This window comes from Oncorhynchus nerka, linkage group LG13 (genome assembly GCF_034236695.1).
Source record: "Oncorhynchus nerka isolate Pitt River linkage group LG13, Oner_Uvic_2.0, whole genome shotgun sequence".
NCBI classification, from domain to species: domain Eukaryota; kingdom Metazoa; phylum Chordata; class Actinopteri; order Salmoniformes; family Salmonidae; genus Oncorhynchus; species Oncorhynchus nerka.
Window position 1 is genome coordinate 65,276,301 of NC_088408.1, and position 24,428 is coordinate 65,300,728.

At 43.3% G+C, this 24,428-nt stretch overlaps 1 protein-coding gene across 2 annotated transcripts in view; it reads right to left on the reverse strand.

The window, feature by feature from the left end:
* Nucleotides 1-222: 222 nt before the first annotated feature.
* The window catches only part of LOC115139883 (nuclear receptor subfamily 6 group A member 1-A-like), a 31,876-nt gene continuing 7,670 nt past the window's right edge, over nucleotides 223-24,428 (reverse strand). The window contains exons 2-9 of one of the 2 annotated variants that reach the window (XM_029677725.2): nucleotides 13,296-13,526; nucleotides 12,578-12,633; nucleotides 10,175-10,344; nucleotides 9,408-9,641; nucleotides 8,879-9,133; nucleotides 7,504-7,625; nucleotides 7,135-7,287; nucleotides 223-7,000 (exon numbers count right to left, since the gene is read on the reverse strand). In XM_029677725.2, coding sequence (XP_029533585.1) covers nucleotides 6,861-7,000; nucleotides 7,135-7,287; nucleotides 7,504-7,625; nucleotides 8,879-9,133; nucleotides 9,408-9,641; nucleotides 10,175-10,344; nucleotides 12,578-12,633; nucleotides 13,296-13,526 — 1,361 coding nt within the window. In that variant the 3' untranslated portion in view covers nucleotides 223-6,860. Of the gene's footprint in view, nucleotides 7,288-7,503; nucleotides 7,626-8,878; nucleotides 9,134-9,407; nucleotides 9,642-10,174; nucleotides 10,345-12,577; nucleotides 12,634-13,295; nucleotides 13,527-24,428 lie in introns of both variants that reach the window. The other variant, XM_065026555.1, reaches the window with a different exon arrangement.

Below are 24,428 nucleotides of genomic sequence, written 5' to 3' on the forward strand. Positions count from 1 at the left end.
AGTGCTTGAAGATGAGGTTTTGTGTTTAATGTTTTCAGGAAATGGAGCAAGGTTTCAGAAATGGTGTTTTAGCGATTGAGAAAAACTGTAATACTATCCGATAGAATGATCAGATCGCAACGGTTCTTTTTTTGTACATTAAATAAGCACCAAACAAAAGGGAAGAGTAGAGACTCTTCACACCGGTCACTACCTGTTAAATAATAATAGACACGACAACAATTGCACAGTTGCATAACGTTCACATTTATTTGGTTTCAAGTCCTAACATATTCTAAACATGCGTTTAACACATATGGATCACATTTGTCACAGGTAGTTCAAGTAAGAAAAGCAGAGGAGAGAGGTTTTTCAAAAGATTTAAAGGGATACTTCGGGATTTTGGCAATGAAACCCTTAATCTACTTCCCCAGAGTCAGATGAACTTGTGGATACCATTTTATATCTCTGTGTGCAGTTTGAAGGAAGTTGCTAACTAGCGTCAGCGCAACTTCTAACTAGCATTAGTCAGTTGTACAACTGAATGCCTTCACCTGAAATGTGTCTTCCGCATTTAACCCAACCCCTCTGAATCAGCGCAATGACTGGAAATCTATGGTAACAGCTAGCATGCTAGTTGTTGCCATTGAGTTCCATTCATTGAGCTAACGGTACTTAGCATTGGCTCGCGAAACTACCTCTAACTTCCCTCATACTGGATGCAGAGACATAAAAATGGTATTCACAAGTTCATCTGACTCTGGGGATCCCTTAAAGTATCCCTTTAAGGAGAAAACAAACAAACATGGCAGATACAAATGTCATGCATTTCATCTGCGTATCCAGTGGTGCAGATTCAATGGAAATACTTTAAGACGTTGTTCCCTGAGATATGTTGTGATTTTATCTGCTCTAGTTGCCCCATTGTGGGCTCCTTAATAAGGAGCTTCAACGAATGAATTGTAATAACACTGAATAAGCTTGTAATAACAATGTATAAGCTTGTAATAACACTGTTATGACAGAAAACCATTCATTGTTGCGATGAGTGAAGAAAAGCATGTTAACAGGAAATGGCAAAAGGGCCAAAGTTACATTCCAATGAATAATCACTCACAAGCAGCATTCTAAATATCAAACATGATACTGATCATTTAACCCTATTAAAGTCTTTACACTTTGCCTTAACATTGTTTGGTACACCCCATCTTGACAACTATATAGATATAGTGAAGGAACACAATACATTGTTTGGTACACCCCATCTTGACAACTATATAAATATAGTGAAGGAACACAATACATTGTTTGGTACACCCCATCTTGACAACTATATAGATATAGTGAAGGAACACAATATATTGTTTGGTACACCCCATCTTGACAACTATATAGATACAGTGCCTTGCGAAAGTATTCGGCCCCCTTGAACTTTGCGACCTTTTGCCACATTTCAGGCTTCAAACATAAAGATATAAAACTGTATTTCTTTGTGAAGAATCAACAACAAGTGGGACACAATCATGAAGTGGAAGGACATTTATTGGATATTTCAAACTTTTTTAACAAATCAAAAACTGAAAAATTGGGTGTGCAAAATTATTCAGCCCCCTTAAGTTAATACTTTGTAGCGCCACCTTTTGCTGCGATTACAGCTGTAAGTCGCTTGGGGTATGTCTCTATCAGTTTTGCACATCGAGAGACTGAAATTTTTTCCCATTCCTCCTTGCAAAACAGCTCGAGCTCAGTGAGGTTGGATGGAGAGCATTTGTGAACAGCAGTTTTCAGTTCTTTCCACAGATTCTCGATTGGATTCAGGTCTGGACTTTGACTTGGCCATTCTAACAACTGGATATGTTTATTTTTGAACCATTCCATTGTAGATTTTGCTTTATGTTTTGGATCATTGTCTTGTTGGAAGACAAATCTCCGTCCCAGTCTCAGGTCTTTTGCAGACTCCATCAGGTTTTCTTCCAGAATGGTCCTGTATTTGGCTCCATCCATCTTCCCATCAATTTTAACCATCTTCCCTGTCCCTGCTGAAGAAAAGCAGGCCCAAACCATGATGCTGCCACCACCATGTTTGACAGTGGGGATGGTGTGTTCAGGGTGATGAGCTGTGTTGCTTTTACGCAAAACATAACGTTTTGCATTGTTGCCAAAAAGTTCAATTTTGGTTTCATCTGACCAGAGCACCTTCTTCCACATGTTTGGTGTGTCTCCCAGGTGGCTTGTGGACAACTTTTAAACGACACTTTTTATGGATATCTTTAAGAAATGGCTTTCTTCTTGCCACTCTTCCATAAAGGCCAGATTTGTGCAATATACAACTGATTGTTGTCCTATGGACAGAGTCTCCCACCTCAGCTGTAGATCTCTGCAGTTCATCCAGAGTGATCTTGGGCCTCTTGGCTGCATCTCTGATCAGTCTTCTCCTTGTATGAGCTGAAAGTTTAGAGGGACGGCCAGGTCTTGGTAGATTTGCAGTGGTCTGATACTCCTTCCGTTTCAATATTATCGCTTGCACAGTGCTCCTTGGGATGTTTAAAGCTTGGGAAATCTTTTTGTATCCAAATCTGGCTTTAAACTTCTTCACAACAGTATCTCAGACCTGCCTGGTGTGTTCCATGTTCTTCATGATGCTCTCTGCACTTTTAACGGACCTCTGAGACTATCACAGTGCAGGTGCATTTATACGGAGACTTGATTACACACAGGTGGATTGTATTTATCATCATTAGTCATTTAGGTCAACATTGGATCATTCAGAGATCCTCACTAAACTTCTGGAGAGTTTGCTGCACTGAAAGTAAAGGGGCTGAATAATTCTCCACGCCCAATTTTTCAGTTTTTGATTTGTTAAAAAAGTTTGAAATGTCCAATAAATGTCGTTCCACTTCATGATTGTGTCCCACTTGTTGATTCTTCACAAAAAAAAATACAGTTTTATATCTTTATGTTTGAAGCCTGAAATGTGGCAAAAGGTCGCAAAGTTCAAGGGGGCCGAATACTTTCGCAAGGCACTGTGTTGCTGTATGAACTGTACAAAGAAACACTGATTCACCAGTAAAATGGGAAGTATTGATAAAACGACCGCAGAAAAGTGAACAAATGACGTGATTACATACAGTATGCCGAGATTCCCACAGAAAGGTATAGTAATCAGGTGTGTTAATGATTGGTAGTGTACGGTCATGACGTGGTAGATAAGTCATCAGTCTGATCCGTTTTCATTGATCACTTGGTGTGACGTTGTAAACTGCATGATCGATCGCAGAAAAAAAGTTGTAAATGTAAACTGGCGCACGGTGGTCAAACTGACTCCCATCCACCAAGGGCGAGGCTGCAGTTTGTCCTGAGGTACCACGGAAAAACATATGAGGAAACGTTTACATGCAAAATAGGTAACAGTGAGGTAACTGGATGAAATAAGAGACACAAAATAACAGAACATTGGTGCAATGAAACCAATAAATATGATTTTTTTTTTTTAACATTACCTGTGTGAGTAAGCAACGTGATGACACACAAAAAGAGGTAGTTTCAGTATAGAAATTGCAAATTACATATCCATTATCTGTAAAAACACATTCCAGAAAATAGTGAGAATGGTAATGAGTTTGTATTACATGTGTTTCAAAACATGAGAGGTGTTGGCAGCAAGGTAGCAATGTGACGTTTGATTTGAAAAGAGACTGCAACGAAGAACCTGCCACTTAGAGTCCCTATATTCATGTATGATGGCCAGAGTGACACTGTATGGCAGCAGCAGCACTGGGCTAGGATCTCAAACACAAGTACCCTAAAAATGTCTGATCCCTGAGTTTAGGAGTGCCATATGCACTGAGCCCCCCAGACCAGTGGCTGGTTACTCTCCACCGTGACTTCTGGCACACCTCAATGTTCTCTGCTTTGTTCACAGATGGTCAACTGAAAGAAAAGTAGGAAGCCACGGTGTGCGACTCCGTTCTAATATCGGAGTTGAAAACTCCACACCTCAGGCCCAAATGACACTGGGGAATACAGTGAAGGCTTTGCATGTGAAGGATCATGCATAATATTTACCAGTTTCACAGGTGCCTGTCTTCTGCCGAGTTAATTCACTGTCTGCAGATATCATTTTACTCATCAACTCTGTAACATGTCTTTGGTAATAGTAAAGAGTGACCAATCCATAAACAATTTTGAATTGCAATATCAATACCATAAACACTATATTCTTTTGGAACTTAAATTACAGCAGAGAGTTGATAGAATCACATCCAACATCCATCAGAAAGAATTGTAATGTCAATGTAAACAAACGCTGTATAGCCTCAAAACATGGTTGAAACTAGAATTCATGTCATGGATGGTCAGTCCTTGCATCCATAGCTCTGTCTATGAATTTGAGAGTGGTTACATTTCTCCAGGCCCACATCCCTCAAGCTTTTTTACCAAAACAGAGGCGGGGTGTCCGCTTTGTTATTGTTCTAATTAAGGATTCTAGTTTTAACAATAACATTGAAAATGTATAAAAACAAAAGATGGAAAGGTGGCTACTTGAAAACTACTGAAACAAAGAACACACCATTGGAGAAAGTATTCAACGGGTGGTTCAGGGCATAAGATAGCACAGTGTTAAAGGAACATTCCACCCAGAGATGCATCATATGGGGAGTATTTCTATATTTTAAAAGTTACATATCTTGAAAATTGATCGCTGACCAGCAAAACATTTTTGGCACTATGTCAACAATGGACAAGTGAAACAAATAACAAAACATTGATTTTTTTTGGGGGGGGTGGAGTACTCCTTTAAGGCAGGTAGGTAGTAGTGTTAAGGCTGAGCAAGACAAACGAGGCTGGACTTACAGTAGTGATGAAGGGAGAGAGTAAGCCTACCTGATAGTTGAGGTTATTTTGAGCATGCTCAGTTTGGAAAGGGGACATCCCTGGCATTTCGGCCCTGTCTCAGGCCACCTTCAGCCAAATCATCTCAACACTGAACTGGGAGCACTGGTACACCAGTCGTTTAAAATCTGGTCAAAAACAATCTGTTCCAAAACATGCCCTTTAAAACCAACACATTCACTTTCATAAAAACAGGAAAATATTTGAAAAAGAAAACACCTTCTAAGAAGGACCTACAATGTCCTGAATCCTACGACTACGAATCCTACAAGTACATCAGCATTGTGATCACTGAATAACTCCTGAATGCAATACACAACACTCACTTTACCCTGTTTAAATACAGGTCCACAAGGACCTGAGAGAGAGGAGCATGCAGGGTGGGGACTTTGCCAAGTTCATGGTCAAAGAATGTGTCCTGCCTCACCACAGCACGCATAAAAGAGAGTCATTTTAAGGACTGCATTGCCCCAAATGTTCAAACAACGGTTACTAGGAAACAGATCAAACTTGAATGATCAAAAAAGTGGGAAGAATTATCATCTCATACTTAGAAAATAAAGAACCTATTTCTCCGTATGTTTCTTTCTCTTTCTTTTTAACAATGTGCATATCAGTCTTAGATGATGTGCAAGCCGGAAGTAACCTCTAGTCCTTCCAGATTAATAGACAAGCCCCTAATGTCTCCTCCGTCTCTCCTCTTTTACAGCCCAAAAAGTAGTCACCTGAGCATTCCGAACCCAACACTGTCTAAAGATGTAGTAGTAAAAATGAGCAGGCCAGCATTTCCTTCTAGCCTAACTGTGCGGACCGGACCACCAACCCAATGAGCATGTGCAGAGGCTAAGGATTGGGCAAGGGAGTACCAGTGGAGGGCTAAAAGTTGTATGTCTGGAGCAACAGATGGGTGCTACAGGGACTAGGAGGGAAGACAGTGGGGCCTTTGTCTGTGGTGTCTCATCGTTAGGGGTTAGGATGGGAACCAGCTGCACTGTGTGTGTGTCTGTCTGTCAGCAGAAGGTCTCCCCTCCAGCTCCGACGCACATTGATTCATTTCTTATTCGGGTCCTTCATTGATAAGAAATCATTACATTGAGCTATCGGCTCATTGCCCATCTATGGGTTCTGCTTGAAAAAGCTTTGCATAACACTTTGGTCAACAACAACAAAAATCAATACAGCTAACAGCAAACGTCCCCCTTTCATTTGTTCCGCAGTCAATGATTGTAGAAAATACCCGTATGCTCGTTTTCTACCAAGATCCCACAATCCAGCTAAGTGTCACCTCACCGAAAGTCTAGGAATGTTCAAAACAGACCAGCCCATCCCTTACAGGAAGTCTGTCTGTGGGTTCTGTAAGAGATAGTGTGTGTAACACAGTATAGAAAAATACGACAAGAAGGGAGACAATACACCTGTAGTGAACATTCATTTGTTGATTGCAGGGGTGAACGCTTTTTTTAAAAATCTTTGGTTCAACGTACTAAATGCCTTTGGTCAATTTCGTGGTAAAGGCCTACTTATCAATCTATGATTCAGGAGTTTAAAGCATTTACAGGGATTGGATTTAGACTGGGCAACTCTTCATTTCAAAACGGCGGGAAAAAGGTACCTGAAAATAGAAACGACATCTTCCTGAGGTAGTCTCAAAACACTTGTCAACTCATTTATATCCGGCCCCATCCGAATAAAATAAATGTTTAAAATCAAGTTCTAACAATGGCAACACCCACACATTGAGCAATCGGATACACACTTGTAAACTCCAAAGACCAATGCATCAATGTGCATTTAGTTTGTACAGAAGCATGTGCACAGCATAAATCAGCATACATTCAGCTCTGTCATGTAATAAATATATAGAGAAAAAAAAAAGCTTGATAAAACTAGCTGCTTGTCACATTCACAGGAAGGAGGACCAGTCCCTTGCCCTGCCCCCTAGGCCAGCTCTGAGTAAAGGGGCGGTCCTAGAGCCAGCAGGGCAGGGCTCAGTTCCCAGGGGAGGTACCCGTAGAAGTCAGACAGGGGGAACTTCCTGTCCTGTAGCTGATTAGGCTGGATTTGCAGGAGTGCAAGACTGCTTTGAACAAAAGGGGGAGCTGTTCCAGGGGAACATTCACCAGCTTGCCTGGAAAGAAACATGTTTCACAGGGTGTGAGTACAGAGCAATTATCCTTTCGCCTACCTTGTTATGGACCTTTATATTAGCATTTCGTAATACACCACCCGCCATGCCAATCCCTGATAGATGCCCCAACTTACCTGCCATGAAACGGATCTCTGGCAGACACATCATGATCTCGGGGAAGCGTTTGGGCTGGTGAGGGTACTTGTACTCAGTGTAGTCCTGACACACGTACCAGTAGCGCTTGTTTAGCTGCTCCAACTGGGAGACGTTGGTCAGACCACGGATATCTGCACGACAGACAGGGACACATTGAGGAGAGGACCTTAGCTACTGTTCATGTATGTGTGACATTTGCATTCTTTTTATTCAATAAAGCATCTGAGCAGCAGAGCAGTTCAGAAAATCCCTGAAGGATCAGTGCTGTGTCTGACTGTGTGTGTGTGTGTGTGTGTGTGTGTGTGTGTGTGTGTGTGTGTGTGTGTGTGTGTGTGTGTGTGTGTCACCTTGGTTCAAGAAGTTGATGGCTTTCATGCAGGCGTACTCCTCGTTGCTGACCTTCAACTGGTGGAACTTGCGGAACAGATAGATCAGCCTCTCCATCACCTCCATGCCATTCTCACTGAACCTGGAGAGGAAGCATACAAAAACATGGTGAGATTGTGAAATGTGATACGCACGCCCGCTCACTCGCCAACAACCCACAAAATCAACAAGACTACCAGCTCTTGTACACACAGCTACAGAAGTGGAAAATCACAAAGAAATAACAAAGTTAAGGGAGAGTAGATTTATAATAGTTGATTCAATCATGACCGTAATAAGATGATGAGCAGGAGGGGGGGGGGCTGATCCACTAGAAGTGATTAAGGACATTCATCTCGCTGACTAAACATTTCCTTTAGCTTTAAGGAAGCAGCATGTACTTAAACACGGCAAACTGAACAACTGTACTCATCAATCTCTATACCCGTCTCTGCAGCTCCCCTTAAATCTTGATCTCTTTAGTACATGTGCCTACACACCGCTTAGCACTAGCTTAGTAAATCAGACACCTTCTCCTTGAATGTGCAAACTGCAGGCAAATGGGCCTTTGCAACACAACCCAGTCGTAAATCCAATAGAAAATGAGGAAGAAGTGTGCCAAAAGGGCTGATAATTCTGGTCTGATTTACACACAGCCAAAAGCCCCCACAGTATTATGGCCAATCTGGGACAGAGGGACAGACCTGTATTTCATAATGGCCCAGACAGTGCTAGCCACAGTCCTGAGGAGTCATCCACCTCACAGGACAGTTCACTGGCACACTTCCAAAACCAATATACCCCGATGTAATGGTCGAAATATCACAGCCTTTAGAGATGGTGAACTCACAGAGTGGAACGGTGGTCTCTGTAGGAGACTGTTGTTGCAGAAGGAAACACAACTCAAATGTTGACATCATCCCTTCTCTTAAGAGCCGTATTCAGCCACCACACCTCCCAAAAATACTACAATAACAGTAGTCCAGGTAAGCAAACACTATTGCCTTCTAACATCTGATGCCTGAATGCCAACACAAAAGGAGAATTTTATTTACATTTTTTAAATGACGGCCTACACCGGCCAAACCTGGAAGACACTGGGCCAATTGTGCGCCACCCTATGGGACTCCCAATCATGGCCGGTTGTGATACAGCCTGGAATCGAACCAGGGTGTCTGTAGTGACGCCTCAAGCACTGAAATGCAGTGTCTTAGACCGCTGCGCCACTCGGCAGAAGAGGAGGGTGTCCCAGCTAAATGGTCTCTTTCCATACAATGATTCCAAAATAAACCTATGAACACAACCTAGTATCATTGTTTAAACCTGACAGTGTTCCCACTGTCGGGCAATACTCACCCCTGCATCTCGTCCTCAGAGGGCGTGTACTTGGCGGTGACGTCGGCCAGGTCTCCAAAGATCTGCGCACTGTAGATGGTGAGGCAGGAGAGCAGGATGAGCTCCTGCCAGGTGGAGCTGAGCAGACAGGTGTAGTCCTCGATGGACAGCTCGCAGAAGAACGGCAGTTTCTTGATCCACGAGATCTGACGAAACAGCAGCTCGTCGGCCAGACGACACAGCAGCGCAAACAACTCCACCTGAGTCACCTTGTACCTGACACACATAACAGGGGAGACAGAGAGACGCGGATGTGAACATCGACAGGCTTCATAACAGCAAAGTGTTCATGTTATTGTATTGGGCCAGGAGTTGTAGCTGACCTGGTCACATGGTTGAACAATTCATATTGTAAAACATATTTCCAGATAGATGTCTGCTGCAGATAGATGTCTGCTGCAGATAGATGTCTGCTGGAATTGTTATGTCAAAAAAACATGCCACGGTTTGAGTGCTCAGCAGATATTTCCGGTTAAGCAGGCATACTCACCCATCCTCTATCAGCATGGGGGTGGTCAGTGGGGCCAGGTCCTCTGCAGCCACTAGCTGCAGCACCAGGGGGTGTGACTGAGGGTAGAGGCTGCGGGGCTGTGGGGCCAGCAGGCCTGACTGGGCATGGTAGCTGAAGAGGTGAGGTAGAAGCTGGTAGGGGGTGTTCATGGGGGTGTTCATGTACTGGTCCCTGAGAGCTGCCGTGTAGCCGCCATTCATCTCTACAGAGCGACTGGACAGAGAAAACACAATGGTCAAACACACTCACACCTCAGACATGATGGGAAACACAGTAGAACTGTCACTGCCGCGAGATAATTTACTCACAGTAGTGGTTCAACTACATACTGTACTTACACTAAATGCCAGAAATTGTTAAGTGTGCTCATGTTGTTGAGATTTGATAAATAACTATTTCTGTGCATTTCTAACATAATCAGAGTACATGGCTGATATAGATATGTGGATGTTGACACAGAGAGAGATTCAAATAGATACCACCACACTACATAGACTATATTTGGCCTTGCTGCTTGTTGATAGACACTATGCATGTCTCCATAGCCAGAACAGCAGACACTGGTACGAATTCATTCTACAGATATCACTGCTAAGTCTGAATAGATTGCATTTAGGCATTCTTCTAGTGGCAAACACCTTACTAACTTGGCAATGAGATGTCAGAGGCAGTTCATTATTTCGTAAATGGACAAACTGCTGACAATGGCTACGATGCTCCCTAATGTAGAGGAGTTGCTAACTCACTTGGATGACAGAGTGGATGCGGGTGATGGCTGGTTGCCCTCGGAGGCGCCGTTGCTAGGGGAACTGTGGTCACTACTGTCACCATTGTTGCTCCAGGTGTGCTCCGGGAGACTGGCTTCCTCCTTAAACTCCTGTCCTGACATGATCCGCTCAATCTCCTCATCTGTGATCTGTGACACAGAGACAGAGAGAGAGAGAGAGAGAGAGAGAGAGAAGAGAAGAGAGAGGATAGAGAGAAAGATGAAAGAGAGAGCAGAAAGAGAAGAGAGAGAGAGACAGAGAGAGAGAAGAAAGAGAGAGCAGAAAGAGAAGTGAGAGAGAGAGAGAGAGAGGATAGAGAGAAAGATGAAAGAGAGAGCAGAAAGAGAAGTGAGAGAGAGAGAGAGAGAGAGAAGAAAGAGAGAGAGAGAGAGAGAAGAAAGAGAGAGCAGAAAGAGAAGTGAGAGAGAGAGAGAGAGAGAAGAAAGAGAGAGAGAGAGAGAGAGAGAGAAGAAAGAGAGAGCAGAAAGAGAAGTGAGAGAGAAGAGAGAGAGAATAGAGAAAGATGAAAGAGAGAGCAGAAAGAGAAGAGAGAGAGAGAGAGAGAGAGAGAGAGAATATGTAAAGAGTCATGGCATTGGCAAGCCCATTAACTATTATAATTCACTCCCCTGGGTACTTCAAGTCTTTAGCTGTTAATACCACAGCATTGTTTTCAAGCATCTGAATGGATTAACATAGCACTGTTATCCAGGGTATAATTATCCTAGGACAGCTTGTTCCACAGAGGCACAAGGCCACATCATGCACATGCGCACGCACCCACACATACAGGGGTCGTTCCACTTCAAAAAAACACAAGAAAGAGGATTTCAACACCCACCATCTCAAATTGTTCTGAAATAGTTTTTGTTGATAGAAACAGATACGTATTCCTGCAACATTATAATGTTGACATATAACTTGATCTCTAAAATATTAAGCTTATTGATTGCACCCAAATTGGCCATTTTAATATATAGGATTCATATATTTAATAACTATAGTACCTAACATCTGATTTGGACCAAACGTTTTTCTAACAATGAGTTAGACATGAGGAATCCAAAGAAACTGTCAAAGCCCCCCAAACCCCACACCAATCCCACCCCAACAATGAGTATATAGTATCAGTTCCCTATGTTTGACAAGTAGTATGGAGCCGTGGCTTGGAGTATTGTTTCTTCATCCTATGTAATGTATGAATTTGTGAATTTGTTGATGTTTTCTTTCCCCTGTTCTGAAAAATGTGTAATTCTTTGAAGTGTTTATGTCCCATCCTGCTTACAGAGTAAGAAGCAATATTTCATTTGTAATTTAGGTGAACTATCACTTTAATAATGGTGGTTGGGGGGAATATTTAAAAAAAGATCACCTATTAGCAGGAACAGCACAATCTAGTGGTCAGAACTTGTTAATTGGGATGTACAATAGGATAGGACACAAACCCAATAACTTCAATGACTAATTTCTATGAACAGGAGAACATTTTTTATTTTTGCCAAATTCATTGAGAATACATTACAAAGGATGAAGAAACAATACTCAGAGCCTCAGCTCCATAATATTTCTCAAACATAGGGAACCGATACTATATACTTATTTTTGGAGTGGGATTGATGTGGGGTGTGGGGGAGGGGGGTCTGTGGGTAGCTTTTGACCGCTTCTTTGGATTCCTCATGTCTTACTCATGGTTACAAAAAAGTTTGGTCCAAATCGGATGTTAGGTACAATAATTATTGAATATTATATGAATCCTATAAATTAAAATATCCAATTTGTGTGCAATTAATTAGCTTAATTTCTAAGAGATCAAATTGTATTTCAACAAAATAATGCTTCCGGAAGGCATATCTTATCTGTTTTTAACTACAGACACGATTTCAGAACAATCTGAGAGGGTGGGTGTCATGGCTTGCTGAAATGACATGGAATGACCCACATGCCAAAATTATATTTGAAAAGCATGGCTAATCCTTCATCTATTGTTAATGACAGATTTGTTTATTGTTTTTTTTGTGTGTGTTTTTTTACCCCCTAATTTTCGATCTTCTCTCATCACTTCAACTCGGGAGGAGTTAATGACATAGATTGAATTGAACACTGTAAATAATGACTGGTGCTGCAAGCAATTAGGGATGCTAATTTGCCCAATTACCTTGTTTAAAGCCAGCTAATGAAATCACTGTCAAGGATGGGTTCAATTTAATTTACAATAATCACAGTTCAGGGCAATGGGTTAGAAATTAGCAGTATTTTACATAACAATTCTTAGTAAGCAATTTAAATATACATTAAAAGAATTCAGGACAGTTCGGCAATGTCAAAGTCACTGTGGGAAACTAGCTGTAATTAGCGGTGGTAGAGTGCATAGTGAATATTTACCTGTACAGGCCCAATGCTTTTGTTTCTCCCTCCTGGCATGCCATCTTCCCTGATTGCTGGAAAACACACAGAACAGCCATAAGCACCACAATAAGAGAAACAATCTGTATGGTTTAAAAAAATACTATGTTTGGGTTTCAAGACATAAAAAACACAAAAGTACAGAACAATTCCTAGAGGAGTAGTGATAGCAACATTGGTACTATGGCTCCACCTGGTGGCTGCTATGATTGTGCCACAGCAGATCATCAGGAAAGAGTACAGCAAAATGTGAAACTTCATCTACACAGTCAATCCAGCAGAGAGCACTAGCTGCATAACAACAGAGCTGGGCCTAGCTGCGAGCTGACAAGAGGGTGGGGTCATCACTAGTTAACACTGCCACAAAGTCGCCCCCCCCCCCCTAAGAATTTATACCATTTATCTTCTTATAATCACATGTTAAACCTTAGCATTAACCCTAACCACACAGATAATCTTATGCCTAACCTTAAATTACATTGTTTTGGTTTTCCAGAATTTTTTACGATATATAGCCAATTTTGACTTTGTGGCTGTGCTATCTAGTGGAAACCCCCATGGAGCTTATCCAATGAAATCTGTGATTCTAGAACAATATACTATGGTTCTAGTACAGTATATTCAGCTCAGAATTCTAGGCCTCTGCATACGTGGCTCTTGTCTGCTCGTCACTCTTGCCTCTTTGGTCTCCTCTTACCTTTGCGGTTCATTCCCATCTGTAGACACTTGAGCAGGCGGCAGTATTGGCAGCGGTTGCGCTGCTTGCGCGACATCTCACAGTTCTTGTCGCGGCTGCAGCGGTACACGCGCTTGTTGCAGATGCTGCGCTTGAAGAAGCCCTTGCAGCCCTCGCAGGAGATGATGCCATAGTGCAGGCCTGTGGCGCGGTCTCCACAGATGAGGCAAACACGTGGGTCAGCTGCAACATCTGACAGAAGAGACAGAATGACTTGTTAGAACAGGAGACAGAAAACCGAGAGACGCCTGCCACATATCACAACATTCAAGTAACATCAATGACAAATTGGACATAATAAAGACAAATATCTACGGAGAAAATGCAGCATGATCAAAATTGCTCTCAGATCTGAAAAGAAACCCGTTGCCATAAGTCCTCACCAAGCATTTGTACCCTACAGCTCTAACCATCGTCGTGGAACTTAGGGTAGCCAACCCGTGTAACCAGCTGAATGTTAGGAGGAGGAATGGGCAGAGAGAGCAGACATCTTGAATGTTTTATTCAGTAGGTCTGAGCAGAGAAAGGGCCAGGCTAAACGACACACGCTGGGCTGCCTGGTGATTTGTTTACAGGCTCTCCTTTCCCTTAGACACAGTGGCAGCATCATTTCAACTCTTCAGTGTGACTATAGTCTAACACCACTCGGTGAAACCTGACTAGATTCACTCCCCTTTTCATAGATATAGAGTACATTGAAACGCAAGCCCGCATAAGATCTAAATCTCTCACTGTGAGCATGACACGCTGGTGTGACAAGGGAATTTATATTTGTGAAAATATATCAGACCAACTAACAGTTAACTAACAGTTGACGATTCTCTAACTCCACAGGCGTGCAGTGACACCTTAATTGGGGAGGATGGGCTCATAGTAATGGCTGGAATGGAACAAATGGAATGTTATCGAACACATCAAACACATGGTTTCCATATGCTTGACACCATTCCATCCACCCAAATCAGGCCATTCTTATGAGACGTCTTCCCCTCAGCAGCCCCCAGTGTCCAACTGGTAGGTTCATATCACAGCTATCTTCTTTGGAAGGCAAACACAGTGCCGACCAGAGTCTTTACATTGTAGCCTAAACCTCGTTTCCTCAAAGGGTATATGGTGCAGCTTTTCCTCTGAGAGTTTCAAAATGTGAAATGTTGTTAAGAGCAAGTGGGGGCAGTAACTTGGAACACATGTTAGGGGATATTCGGGGGCCTTTGGTAAAGGCGAGGGAAGGGCTGCCGTTGAGGAAGTAGTGGAACAGGATGTTCCAAATGAAGCACATTCAAAAATAGTTGGTTAAATTACACAGTGCTCTGAGTTTAAGGTTAGCCAGCAGATTAACAACATGTGGTGGCCACGAGAGACCCAGATGTGAAAACAGAATAGAGCTCAAAACACCTAGCTTACTACGGTAGCCCTTATCCCCAAATGACAATATCGCTGATGCTAAATAGCTTTTGGCTTTACATTCATCTCTATAGAGTGACATTTCTTGCTTTCATGTGTCTGTGTGTGCACACGTTCCATTGCGTGTGTTGGAGTTTGGAATCATAGAGAGATGTACTTAAAGCTAGAGTCCTCAATGGAAACAATAATGTGTTATCTCCTGTTTTACTAAAAAAGCTAAGGGATTGGGCTGGAGAAATGTAACTACTAGAGCTACGGATGCCAGGACTGACCAAACATGATCCCAAATGTATCGTTTTAACCATGTTTTGAGGCTATACAGTTTAGATGTATGTTGATTACAAACATTGTTTTACTCCAATCTTATATTTTTGGCTTGAACTAAGTGCATAAGGTGTTACTATCTTCAATTATTTTTTAAATATATTAAATATTTGTTTAACTCTTCTTGAACTGCACTGTTGGTTAAGGGCTTGTAAAGTAAGCCTTTCACGGTAAGGTGAAATACCTGTTATTTGGCGCATGTGACAAATAAAGTTTGATTTGATTACGGCATTTATGGTTAACATTCTTCAAGAATCAAGGGGTTATTCACTTATAAATTCAAAAAGAGACGAAGCAACTAAGGATTTAAATTGAAGACTTACAATCCTCTGTGAACTCCTGACATTCTTAGTTACTTTACTAATCCCCACAGAAACGGCACAATCTGCAGACCAGCACACTTTGAGGACACCAAACTTCAAAAAAGCTGTTTAAAATCTTAGCTGGCATAATCCCCATCTACCTCTAGGTTAGATAATAAAACACTATGCAGGCAGAGAATGAATTAGACCGGAAATACCTATTTCCCTACTCTCTGCTGTCCACCGTGTTAGTGCTACCCTATCGATCAACCCCGTCCACCAACACACAAACACACACACACACACACACACCCTCAACCCCCGCACCATCCCCCCTCATAAAAGCTCTGAACAGATGGGTTGACGCCATGGTTACAGTGAATAGCCCAGTGAAGCAACGGCTGCCAGAAGAAGAGATAACACAGAACAACCCCAACCTTACTGGCTTAGCTTTCTAATTATGATATCAGTTAACAAGGCATCCCATCCCAGTTTCTGTTGGTCAATCAGCAATTACATGGGGTTTGTTGTCCCCGCTCTACCAACATCATCCATGACTAAGTATAATAAAAATGTTTTTAAAAAATGATATATCAGTCAGAACAAATTCTTCTTTACAATGACGGCCAACCCCGGCCAAACCCGGCCGACGCTGGGCCAATTGTGCGCCGCCCTATGGGACTCCCAATCCCGTCTGGATGTGATACAGCCTGGTTTCGAACCAGGGACTGTAGTGACGCCTCTTGCACTGCGATTATTGGTCACATACACATGTTTAGCAGATGTTATTGCGGGTGTAGTGAAATGCTTGTGTTTATAGCTCCAACAGCGCAGTAATATCTAACATTTTATATCTAACAATTTCAAAAACAATAAACACAAATCTAAAGTAAAGGAATAGAATTAAGAATATATAAATACCTGACACCAATGTCGGAGCGGCATAAACTAAAATACAGTAGAATATAGTATATACATATATAATGAGTAATGCAAAATATGCAAACATTAAAGTAGGGAGTGTGCTTCAAACAGCACTCCCAAAATAAAGTACCGTGAACTGGTTCATCCTGAAAAACAGGTGACCACTAACTGAGAAAATATAAACAGTGAAGGTTTACAGATCAACATGGGAGACTGCATTGGGAGATTTCGTTAATATACAGAGAGAGACATCCAGAACCCCGGTTTTCACCTCCATTCTCACCTAGTACACCAGGACTAGAACTGGGGTACAAACTGAGTTCAAACCGATTCTACATGTAGATTTACACTCAAATGTCGGCAGTCAGACGCCCACCGGCGGCAGGTGGTCCCGAAAACACACCCCACCGAACGAACGGCGGTGCGAATGTCAGATGAACGTTAGATGGAGATCCGGTGCCGTTTGTGCTCTCCACAGGTGGCCGGTGGCACCTTGATTGGTGAGGATGGGCTCATAGTAATGGCTGGAATGGAATAAATGGAATGGTATCGAACACATCAAACACATTGTTTCTATGTGTTTGATGCCATTCCATTCACTACCTTCCAGCCATTATTATGAGCCGTCCTCCCCCTCAACAGCCTCCTGTGATGTGCTCCCATAGTTAGTGAGCAAACTGAGAGCAGACTGAACTGCTGTCACTGGATTCTACCAAAAGTAAATAATGACCACTGGGTTGTTGGTCCCATAACCCAGTCCTGAAGGAGACTGGTGAGAACTCAGCTATAGTGGTCATGGTTAATGCTACCTTCTCCTGAACCCATAAATGAACCCTAACTGATCTGAGGTATGTCTCTTACTGACAGCCTTTGGTCAACCAGTAGTTCACATAGCCATGAACTTTCCCCTCATCCAGGCATGGACTAACCCATCAGATATATAAGAGGGAGACATGGGTGCAGTGATCTAAAGCAACAAGGTCATCAAACCCATGCCAACCCATACTGTGCAAAGGCTTCCTTTACCTTACACATTCACTGTCATCAGTGCTTGACTTGGGCTACCGCTTGAGCTCCTGTTCAAATGTACTTAGCTTGTGGAGCTCCTGCACCTAAATATAAACAGTACAGGCCCCCAAAATGAGTCCCGGAACCTATTTCAGTCCAAACCAAGTACTGATTATCGTGAACGTATAAGATTGGCCAAAAGCGAATAAAATGGCAGATAGTAACTTTTACACCTCAGGTATTATCCACAAGGGCACACTTGTGGACTGATAAAACACTAAACTACTACTACTAATCTCATCTTCTTTAGAACTTAAATAGAGCTGCAACCGAATCAGACATCCTGTCAAAGAGATGACAGAGGTCCTATATGTCCATCCCTGCTCTAAGTATACTAGAAGCAGCAGTGTGCTTTCAAAGCACAGGGTAAGGTTCCTGTTACTAGAAGGAGCAGAGTGGGCTTTCAGAGCCCAGGGTATGGTTCCTCTTACTAGAAGGAGCAGAGTGAGCTTTCAGAGCCCAGGGTATGGTTCCTCTTACTAGAGGCAATTAGCCAGAGCAGGAGAAATGTTAAGGAGCATAAAGCCTCTCCCAGATCTACTGAATGGGGAATGGAAGACCTCTAAAGCCCAATGGGATTACCTATGAGGCTTAAGTCCTGTCTCCTCGGGACGCTCTTCTGGGGTCGTCATACTGTACACACACAAAAGGCTCACTCGGGTCCGGCCAATGGATTCAAATGTAATCCTTGGTCATTAACGTGAACATCCCACCCAGCCTGAGAACAATGAGGAGCTCTTACTCAAAACAAACTTGTTGAGGTTTGTAATAGATTATGTTTTGACCCCGAGGCCTATTTTTGTTCTTCCATAAGGAACACTCATGTCACGAGGGTCTTTCGCACTGCCATACAGTTAACAACGTAATGGAGAAACGTCCTGCCAGAAGCAACTCCAGAGTGCAGTAACAAATATAGAAGTGTCATCAGTATGCTTTCACACACTACTACAGTAAGAACTTGATGTCCTGTAGTACTCTATTATAATGGTTCCGTATAAAGTGACTTTAGCCCGATTAAAGTGGGCTCTCGGAGCACAATGAGGACAAAGCTTGATGCTGAAGGAAGGGCGGAGGTATCTGTGAAGATTCACCTTAAGGTCTAAATCAAAAGCCTTTCGGTCATTAAAGCCCCTGTTCTGTGTGTAATAGAATAACACCTCTATTAAGTCTGCCAGAAAAGAGGACAGGACCCACATACTTTCCCCCTTTATTTGAACTCAGAGCTCTCCTCATTCTCTTTCTCAAAATGGCCACCTAAAAAGGTGCTCCACCCTCTGCATTGTCTTGCATATGTTATAGACTGCCCAAAACCCTGCTCTGTTTTGATATTTTACTTCAAACACAAGCTGTGAGAGCACGCGAGCCTGGAGAACTACCCTCCAAATCAAATCAAATCAAATGTATTTGTCACATACACATGGGTAGCAGATGTTAATGCGAGTGTAGCGAAATGCTTGTGCTTCTAGTTCCGACAATGCAGTAATAACCAACAAGTAATCTAACTAACAATTCCAAAACTACTGTCTTTAACCATCTTCCCTGTCCCTGCTGAAGAAAAGCAGGCCCAAACCATGATGCTGCCACCACCATGTTTGACAGTGGGGATGGTGTGTTCAGAGTGATGAGCTGTGTTGCTTTTACGCCAAACATAACGTTTTGCATTGTTGCCAAAAAGTTCAATTTTAGTTTCATCTGACCAGAGCACCTTCTTCCACATGTTTGGTGTGTCTCCCAGGTGGCTTGTGGCAAACTTTAAACACTTTTTATGGAGATCTTTAAGAAATGGCTTTCTTCTTGCCACTCTTCCATAAAGGCCAGATTTGTGCAATATACGACTGATTGTTGTCCTATGGACAGAGTCTCCCACCTCAGCTGTAGATCTCTGCAGTTCATCCAGAGTGATCATGGGCCTCTTGGCTGCATCTCTGATCAGTCTTCTCCTTGTATGAGCTGAAAGTTTAGAGGGACGGCCAGGTCTTGGTAGATTTGCAGTGGTCTGATACTCCTTCCATTTCAATATTATTGCTTGCACAGTGCTCCTTGGGATGTTTAAAGCTTGGGAAATCTTTTTGTATCCAAATCTGGCTTTAAACTTCTTCACAACAGTATCTCGGACCTGCCTGGTGTGTTCCTTGTTCTTCATGATGCTCTCTGCGCTTTTAACGGACCTCTGAGACTATCACAGTGCAGGTGCATTTATACGGAGACTTGATTACACACAGGTGGATTGTATTTATCATCATTAGTCATTTAGGTCAACATTGGATCATTCAGAGATCCTCACTGAACTTCTGGAGAGAGTTTGCTGCACTGAAAGTAAAGGGGCTGAATAATTCTCCACGCCCAATTTTTCAGTTTTTGATTTGTTAAAAAAGTTTGAAATATCAAATAAATGTCGTTCCACTTCATGATTGTGTCCCACTTGTTGTTGATTCTTCACAAAAAAAATACAGTTTTATATCTTTATGTTTGAAGCCTGAAATGTGGCAAAAGGTCGCAAAGTTCAAGGGGGCCGAATACTTTCGCAAGGCACTGTATGTACATAAAGATATATGAATGAGTGATGGTACAGAGCAGCATAGGCAAGATACAGTAGATGGTATCGAGTACAGTATATACATATGAGATGAGTATGTAAACAAAGTGGCATAGTTAAAGTGGCTAGTGATACATGTATTACATAAGGATGCAGTAGATGATATAGAGTACAGTATATACGTATACATATGAGATGAATAATGTAGGGTATGTAAACATTATATTAGGTAGCATTGTTTAAAGTGGCTAGTGATATATTTTACATCATTTCCCATCAATTCCCATTATTAAAGTGGCTGGAGTTGAGTCAGTGTGTTGGCAGCAGCCACTCAATGTTAGTGGTGGCTGTTTAACAGTCTGATGGCCTTGAGATAGAAGCTGTTTTTCAGTCTCTCGGTCCCAGCTTTGATGCACCTGTACTGACCTCGCCTTCTGGATGATAGCGGGGTGAACAGGCAGTGGCTCGGGTGGTTGTTGTCCTTGATGATCTTTATGGCCTTCCTGTAACATCGGGTGGTGTAGGTGTCCTGGAGGGCAGGTAGTTTGCCCCCAGTGATGCGTTGTGCAGACTTCACTACCCTCTGGAGAGCCTTACGGTTGTGGGCGGAGCAGTTGCCGTACCAGGCGGTGATACAGCCCGCCAGGATGCTCTCGATTGTGCTTCTGTAGAAGTTTGTGCTTTTGGTGACAAGCCGAATTTCTTCAGCCTCCTGAGGTTTCCTGAAGTCCACAATCATCTCCTTAGTTTTGTTGACGTTGAGTGTGAGGTTATTTTCCTGACACCACACTCCGAGGGCCCTCACCTCCTCCCTGTAGGCCGTCTCGTCGTTGTTGGTAATCAAGCCTACCACTGTTGTGTCGTCCGAAAACTTGATAATTGAGTTGGAGGCGTGCGTGGCCACGCAGTCGTGGGTGAACAGGGAGTACAGGAGAGGGCTCAGAACGCACCCTTGTGGGGCCCCAGGGTTGAGGATCAGCGGGGTGGAGATGTTGTTGCCTACCCTCACCACCTGGGGGCGGCCCGTCAGGAAGTCCAGTACCCAGTTGCACAGGGCGGGGTCGAGACCCAGGGTCTCGAGCTTGATGACGAGCTTGGAGGGTACTATGGTGTTGAATGCCGAGCTGTAGTCAATGAACAGCATTCTCACATAGGTATTCCTCTTGTCCAGATGGGTTAGGGCAGTGTGGTTAAGATTGCATCGTCTGTGGACCTATTTGGGCGGTAAGCAAATTGGAGTGGGTCTAGGGTGTCAGGTAGGGTGGAGGTGATATGGTCCTTGACTAGTCTCTCAAAGCACTTCATGATGACGGAAGTGAGTGCTACGGGGCGGTAGTCGTTTAGCTCAGTTACCTTAGCTTTCTTGGGAACAGGAACAATGGTGGCCCTCTTGAAGCATGTGGGAATAGCAGACTGGTATAGGGATTGATTGAATATGTCCGTAAACACACCGGCCAGCTGGTCTGCGCATGCTCTGAGGGCGTGGCTGGGGATGCCGTCTGGGCCTGCAGCCTTGCGAGGGTTAACACGTTTAAATGTTTTACTCACCTCGGCTGCAGTGAAGGAGAGTCCGCATGTTTTCGTTGCAGGCTGTATCAGTGGCACTGTATTGTCCTCAAAGCAGGCAAAAAAGTTATTTAGTCTGCCTGGGAGCAAGACATCCTGGTCCGTGACTGGGCTGGTTTTCTTCTTGTAGTCCGTGATTGACTGTAGACCCTGCCACATACCTCTTGTGTCTGAGCCGTTGAATTGAGATTCTACTTTGTCTCTATACTGACGCTTAGCTTGTTTGATAGCCTTGCGGAGGGAATAGCTGCACTGTTTGTATTCGGTCATGTTACCAGTCACCTTGCCCTGATTAAAAGCAGTGGTTCGCGCTTTCAGTTTCACGCGAATGCTGCCATCAATCCACGGTTTCTGGTTAGGGAATGTTTTAATCGTTGCTATGGGAATGACATCTTCAACGCACGTTCTAATGAACTCGCACACCGAATCAGCGTATTCGTCAATGTTGTTATCTGACGCAATACGAAACATATCCCAGTCCACGTGATGGAAGCAGTCTTGGAGTATGGAATCAGCTTGGTCGGACCAGCGTTGGACAGACCTCAGCGTGGGAGCTTCTTGTTTTAGTTTCTGTCTGTAGGCAGGGATCAACAAAATGGAGTCGTGGTCAGCTTTTCCCGAAAGGAGGGCGGGGCAGGGCCTTATATGCGTCGCGGAAGTTAGAATAACAATGATCCAAGGTTTTTCCCGCCCTGGTTGCGCAATCGATATGCTGATACAATTTAGGGAGTCTTGTTTTCAGATTAGCCTTGTTAAAATCCCCAGCTACAATGAATGCAGCCTCAGGATGTATGGATTCCAGTTTGCAAAGAGTCAAATGTGAGTCAATGTGTCTGCTTGGGGGGTTTCAATTCAACCCCCGTTTTAACTGACCTGATTAACCAGCTAATTAATAGTGGCGCAGTGGTCTAAGGCACTGCATCTCAGTGCTTGAGGCATCACTACAAACACCCCGGTTCTATTCCAGGCTGTATCACAACTGGACATGATTGGGAGTCCCATAGGGCGGTGCACAATTGGCCCAGCGTCGTGTGGATTTGGCCGGTGTAGGCCGTCAGTGTAAATAAGAATTTGATCTCAACTGACTTGTCAAAAAAAAATAAAGGTTCAATAAAAAAATGTATAATTTAAAAGCAGTCCAGGAACAGGATGGGAGAGCCCTGCTTTACACTATGGATCCTCTCCTCCTCAGTGCATATATTATGACAACATTTTGTGATGTTTTTGTTCATTTTGGAGTTTGGTTGGGGTTTTGTCGACTGTTCGCGCACACAAAATACATTCTCAAGGGCCAGCCGAAGTTCTGAAGGCGAAGTCTACGCCCCTTCGTCCATGATTGGTCAACTGTAGGGGTGATGCAATTCAGCTCGAAACTCCGTGTTCTCAGCATTCTCTGACTCTCCGACGAGTGGTGGTAGTTCCAGGTACAGCCAGGTTTATTGAGACGGACACCTGTGAATAAGAGGTAACAAGAGAATGTCAGATATATAAATTTGGTCAACAAAAACACAATACCATTTTCCAGGAACCGTGTTCCAAAAGCTTTGATAAAATTGCACTTCTCATATAGAGATGCATACATATATACAGCAACAAGGGGAATTAGAAACAGAAAAAGTTGAATTATTTCATACCCGAATAAGGGCGCATGAGGTTCTCATGTAGGGGGAAAGCTGCATCACCCAGGAAAACATGAGGACTTGACGTTGTGGTACCTGACAGGACAGCTGGCGGTGGTAAAGGGTCTTCTTCAGCAGTTTGGACCCAAAATAACTCTCTTGAAACACTCCACCATAGCTCTCTCAGCCGTATGCCTCTATATCAACCATTGTGAACCTGTAGCGGACATCTTCTCTGTCTCCTGATCTCTATGAGTTGCTAGGTACATCAGGTTTTAGTAGATCCCTGGCAAATCACACATCCAATCAACTGTCTCTCTGTACACTATTTTATTCTCGAGTGTGTTTGGGTGTGTCATCACTTCCTTGTTTGGCGTAGATGGCTATTACCAGCTCATCGCCCTCTACTGTCCTGGGGTAATATTGCTGCTTTCCCCCCCTTTCTTCATTATTGAAGTGAACGTGTTTTTCGGAAGCATGCGAGCCCACTCGTTCGGTTCGACTACCCGACTTTGGCTAGCCGACAGCCGAACTGAAGAACGCTGACGCCTTGAGCCATTTGTCTGTTTTATTTCAGCACATGTGGTAATTCAAAGAAGGCATCAAAACCATATATTTAATTGAGCATCCCATGTGAAATGCCTGACTTCCTTCAATGAGAAAAACACAATGATCGTTAGTTTCCTTCATTCACACCGGCAGAGGCTTATTTGCCAAATCTGTCACCCTCTCTTTCAAGTGCATGGCCACCATATAATCACCAACACTTGATCTCAATGTGTCACATCAAACTCTGACTCCACCTCACCAACCCCTCCCTGTATGGCAGTCAGTGGTCCAGTCCATCAAACTGGTTCTGTCCTGGTTCTGGTCACCTCCCCTCCCCCAGCTTCTCATGGATCATGTGATGGGGGTGATAAATCCAAAGTGACGGGACATGTGGGAGAGTTGTAAAGTCAAGCCTTTGCTTCATCTTGAACTCTACCCTCTCTCTCTCTCTATAGTCTGGGTCCTGTGACTGCCTCCTCTCCCTCGGTTCCTCCCTCTTCCACCTCACCACAAGGCCTGCTGAAGGGTATTTCACTCAGCGGTTTTGTCTTGTGTTTCCATCACAATCATCCCCAGCTGAAAGGCAGCGGGGGTTGAAGGGATCTGCTGTACTTTTCCACTATTAATTTCCCTCCTCCCTCCCTCCCTTCTTTACATCTCTCTCTATCCATACTCAATCCTTTATGGGAGGAAAGGGTGCATACTTTCTCCTAATTAAGTGCAGTACATGATGACTCTCTCGACCGCTCTTTCTATCTGTCTCAAATCAAATCAAATTGGTCACACACATATTTAGCAGATG